At 49.7% G+C, this 4,071-nt stretch overlaps 1 protein-coding gene across 1 annotated transcript; it reads right to left on the reverse strand.

Annotated features, from left to right (window-relative positions):
* Positions 1-245: 245 nt before the first annotated feature.
* Positions 246-2,975, reverse strand: LOC117645544 (zinc finger protein 3 homolog). Its single transcript, XM_034385827.1, has 4 exons — positions 2,966-2,975; positions 2,253-2,378; positions 1,484-1,603; positions 246-945 (listed from the first exon to the last, which is right to left on the reverse strand). Exons 1-4 carry the CDS (start codon positions 2,973-2,975, stop codon positions 311-313), a joined length of 891 nt encoding a protein of 296 aa, XP_034241718.1. The 3' UTR covers positions 246-310.
* Between the last annotated feature and the right edge of the window lie 1,096 nt (positions 2,976-4,071).

Consider the following 4,071-nt stretch of genomic DNA (forward strand, 5'->3'; position numbering starts at 1 on the left):
CAGACGCACGACCAGTCACTTTTCAGCGCGCCCAAACACGGCAAGGGCTTCGCTATCGCTCAGCCAACAATGCGTAGTGCTGATACTGGCACTATTAAGTTTTACGGTACGGGAATAATTGATACCAAAAAAAGGCCGATAGTAAAGAGGACATCAGGTCAACATAGTGGAGTTTCACACAGTGCTTAAATCAAAGATCTATAGAGGGGGCCGTTTCACACGCCCGAGTGTCCGTCCACATGCCGTAGGTCTCCTCGAGAGACTTCGCGATATTTGAAGGAGAAAAGGTCTTTCCTCACACAACACATTCCTACGGCTTCTGCCCAGCGTGAATCCTCTTGTGCCTTGCTAAATACGATGAAACTGAAAAGCTTTTCCCGCACACCTCGCACTTGAAAGGCTTCTCCCCGGTGTGGATCCTTTTGTGTCTCACTAAGTGACCTGACTCAGCGAATGTTTTTCCACACACGTCACACTTGTAAGGCTTCTCCCCAGTGTGGGTCCTTTTGTGTTTCACTAAATCAGATGAATCACAAATTGCCTTCCCGCAGACGTCACACTTGTAAGGCTTGTCCCCGGTGTGGATCCTCTTGTGTTTCACTAAATGAGATGAATTAGAAAATGCCTTTCCGCACACATCACACTTGAAAGGCTTCTCCTCAGTGTGGACCCTCGAGTGCTCCACAAGATCACTCTTCCAGGGAAACTCCTTGCCACACACCCCGCACGAGTGAGGTCCGCCCTCAGTGTGACTTGCAAGGTGGTCCCGCGATCCGCTCTCAGTCCGGAAACGCTGGCCGCACTCCCCACAGTTTAATCCGCGGCGCGCCTTCCTGCCCGTCTCCTTGCTCGAGGCCTGCTCGTCCTGGACCGCGTCGCCAGCCGGCACTGCGAGGGAGAAGGCCTCGCCGACGAGCAGCTGCTGGGCCTGCTCCGCGCCGACGCCTGCAACCCAAGGCCACGGTAAGGGTGAACCTCGATTTTCGAGGCTTTTCCCGCTCACTGAGAGGTAACAGCACTGTAATTAAAAGGGTGAGGCATCTCACGAATTTTCGGCGATACAAAATGTATCACCGAAAAAAAGGTCGGACAGAAACGATCGCCGCAAAAATGGTCATACACACATCTATCACCTAAAAAAAAGGTCGTACACAAATGTGTCACCGAAAAATAGGTCAGACATCAGCGAGATTGGCCCTAGTTTTCCTGGGGAAGCATCACCCTTTTCTCTGATATAAATTTGTGAGCGACCTTTTTTCCGTTGGTACATTTGTGTACGACCATCGAATCGCATCTTTTGGTAACGTTTCCGAGTGAACTTAAAAGGCCTGTACCATAATTGTATATAGTCCTCCGTCAGTCGAACGCAAAATTAGGCGAGCGGCAGCGTAACACGAGAAAACTACCACCGGAAGTCATGCTAACGTTTAAAGTTACGTGAGGGGCACACTGCGAAAGGCGTCTATGGACACAACTCACTCACCTGCACCGGCCGTCGAGTCAGGGATGCTTTCCTCGCCGTCAGGCACGCACGGCGACTGTCCGGAACCCGAGTCACTGTCTGAGAACTCCGTCGGCAAGTCGATGCTCTCGGCTTTTAATCCTGGACAGAAAATAATGAGTCAGCACCCAATAAGACAGCAAGCGTCCCCTGGACGTGTACCGAGCGCCCCGGCATGCAAACGCGATACATCTACCCATGGTGCCAGGGGTGACGCAGGGGGGGACGCAACTTCAACTTGCGTTACGAGCTTCCGGATGCCGCAAAAGTGATGGCGTGCACCTTGATACATGTCGAAGACAAACTGTGTCCGGTCACTTTTGCGGCATCGGGAAGCTTCTATCGCAAGTTGAAGATGCGTCCCCCCTGCGTCGCCCCTGGCACCACGGCCGTCGCCCTGCGCATTTAAGTAGCACAACGACAAAGCTGTTCCTTCGAGCCCTGGTGGCAAAATTCAAACTTCTTTGAATTTTAGGCATACTTTAATGTGTCTTCCTTCCAAATGTGCCCAAGCCATCTCAAAAATCACATATTTAGTCGAAGAAATAGTGAACTACGATTCGCAAGGCAGAGATTCCGGCCAGCTCCGTTGCGAGTCCATTACCCCTTGTCTCAAGGTTGATGCCAGCGTAACACAGAGAGAAGCAATAAAGCTTTTAAAACTAGAGAATTACCACCGGAAGTCATCCTAACCTTCAAAATTGCGGGAGCGGCACACTGTCAGAAGAGTCGTTGGACAACACGCACTCACCTGCAGGGACCTTCGAGTCAGGGATGCTTTCCTCCCCGTCACGCACGCACGGGGATGGCGGCTGTCCGGAACCCAAGTCGCAGTCAGCATACTCCGTCGGCAAGTCGATGCTCTCGGTTTTCAATCCTGGACAGAAAAAGATAAGTAAGCACCGAATAAGACAGGCAGCGTCCACTGGACGTGTCCCGAGCTCCCCGGCATGCAAAAGCGATACAGGCATGCATTGCTACACTACAAAAAGTGAGGTACTGGGTGCAGAATGCCAACGGGAATTCATTTATACCAGCGAAGAACCACAGTTCCAGGACTCTACGCCGCGATTATGAATTCAATGAACCCTTTTGAAGCCGCCTGAACCGAACAGACGTGTGCGGACGAGGTGACGGAATAATAACTGGTTCTTGTTGCCACCCACGAACGTCGCCCTGGCCGGGACGAAAATTCAGGGCCGGAACCTGACCAGACGGCGCCCTGGACTAGATCCAAAGGAAATGCAGAAACTTTAACGTTGCAATTACGGACGAAACGAGGAGCTTCCGCATTACAAGCGGTACACATGTCATCACGGAATGCACACGCACTGCACTCGTGTGGCCTCGGATTACAGTAGTTTTAGATGTCATGACAAGGACCACTCCCCATCGCACACTGCGACTCAGCCTGCACTGCCAGGGAGTGGGTCTCACTTGATACCTTTAAAAAACCCTACGAACTGTAACCCATTTTAGCGCGTTTCAGAAACCTAACATAAGGCTTGCATTAGACCCCCCAACCCCCCACATAAGACCCGAGTAACGATTGGCCGACCCCCCACCCCCTCGAGGGCCCTACGTAATTTGTGAACGCTCCGTAGCGAAGTAAAATAATTTCAAATAACAAAACATTTTAAGCATACGTAAATTTACAAAGAAAATTAATCGTAATTAACGAATTATTTCTTCGTTTGCATGCCTAAAAATACAATGCTTCGTAGGGTTTAACTCTTGTGGGAACCGCTGGGTCTGGTCCGCGCCGACACCTGCAACCGAAGAGACAAAGTTAGTGCCCGTGAAAGCAGCGATTGCACTCCATCCATCAGCGGCAGGGAAAAAGGTGATGCTACCAGGATCTTTCAGGTTAAAGCACCGCGAACACTCTCAGACGTTTGTTGACTTTTCGTCTCTAAGTAACAAGGTTGAAAAGCACCAATAAAAAAGTACTATTTCCTCTAAAGCTATGTAAGATTTTGTACGTTATGTTGACTCAAAATCAGTTTCCTATGACAAGGAGTCGCAATTGACTTCAAAAATTGTCAATAATTGGTGACAATTTAGTCTTTGCAGGGAACAATACAAAACATGGTTCCAAGGACAAACTCCTTATTATTGCTGCCTAGAAAACCAAGTAGGCAAAGGAGAAAATGTCAATATTTAAAAGAAGAAAGTCAACACGAGTCTGAGAGCGAAGCATCTAGACTGCTCCTCTCCGGAACTCCATCGCAACCCGGTGGAATTTCCTCACAGTAATTCATTCGACGAATGTGACGTCACACTCGCGTGCACTTCAAGTGCAATGCCTTTCCATGCAATATGGCTACGGCATTGCACGTATGGTGCGATGTCTCAATGCATTGCACCATACGTGCCGTTGCCATATTCATAGTGCTCGGAATCTCCTGCGAGTTCCAACAAATCGGACATCGAACTCGACCGGATGCACTCTCGTTCCAGGATCGAGACATCACGTTGAAACGATCGTGACAGAGTGTCACGTTCGTTTGAGCAGTGTGTCACTTTCGTTTGAATGCGAATCAGCTAATTTTTGGCCGGTTTACATTCAA

Source organism: Thrips palmi, unplaced genomic scaffold, assembly GCF_012932325.1.
Source record: "Thrips palmi isolate BJ-2018 unplaced genomic scaffold, TpBJ-2018v1 HiC_scaffold_18, whole genome shotgun sequence".
NCBI classification, from domain to species: domain Eukaryota; kingdom Metazoa; phylum Arthropoda; class Insecta; order Thysanoptera; family Thripidae; genus Thrips; species Thrips palmi.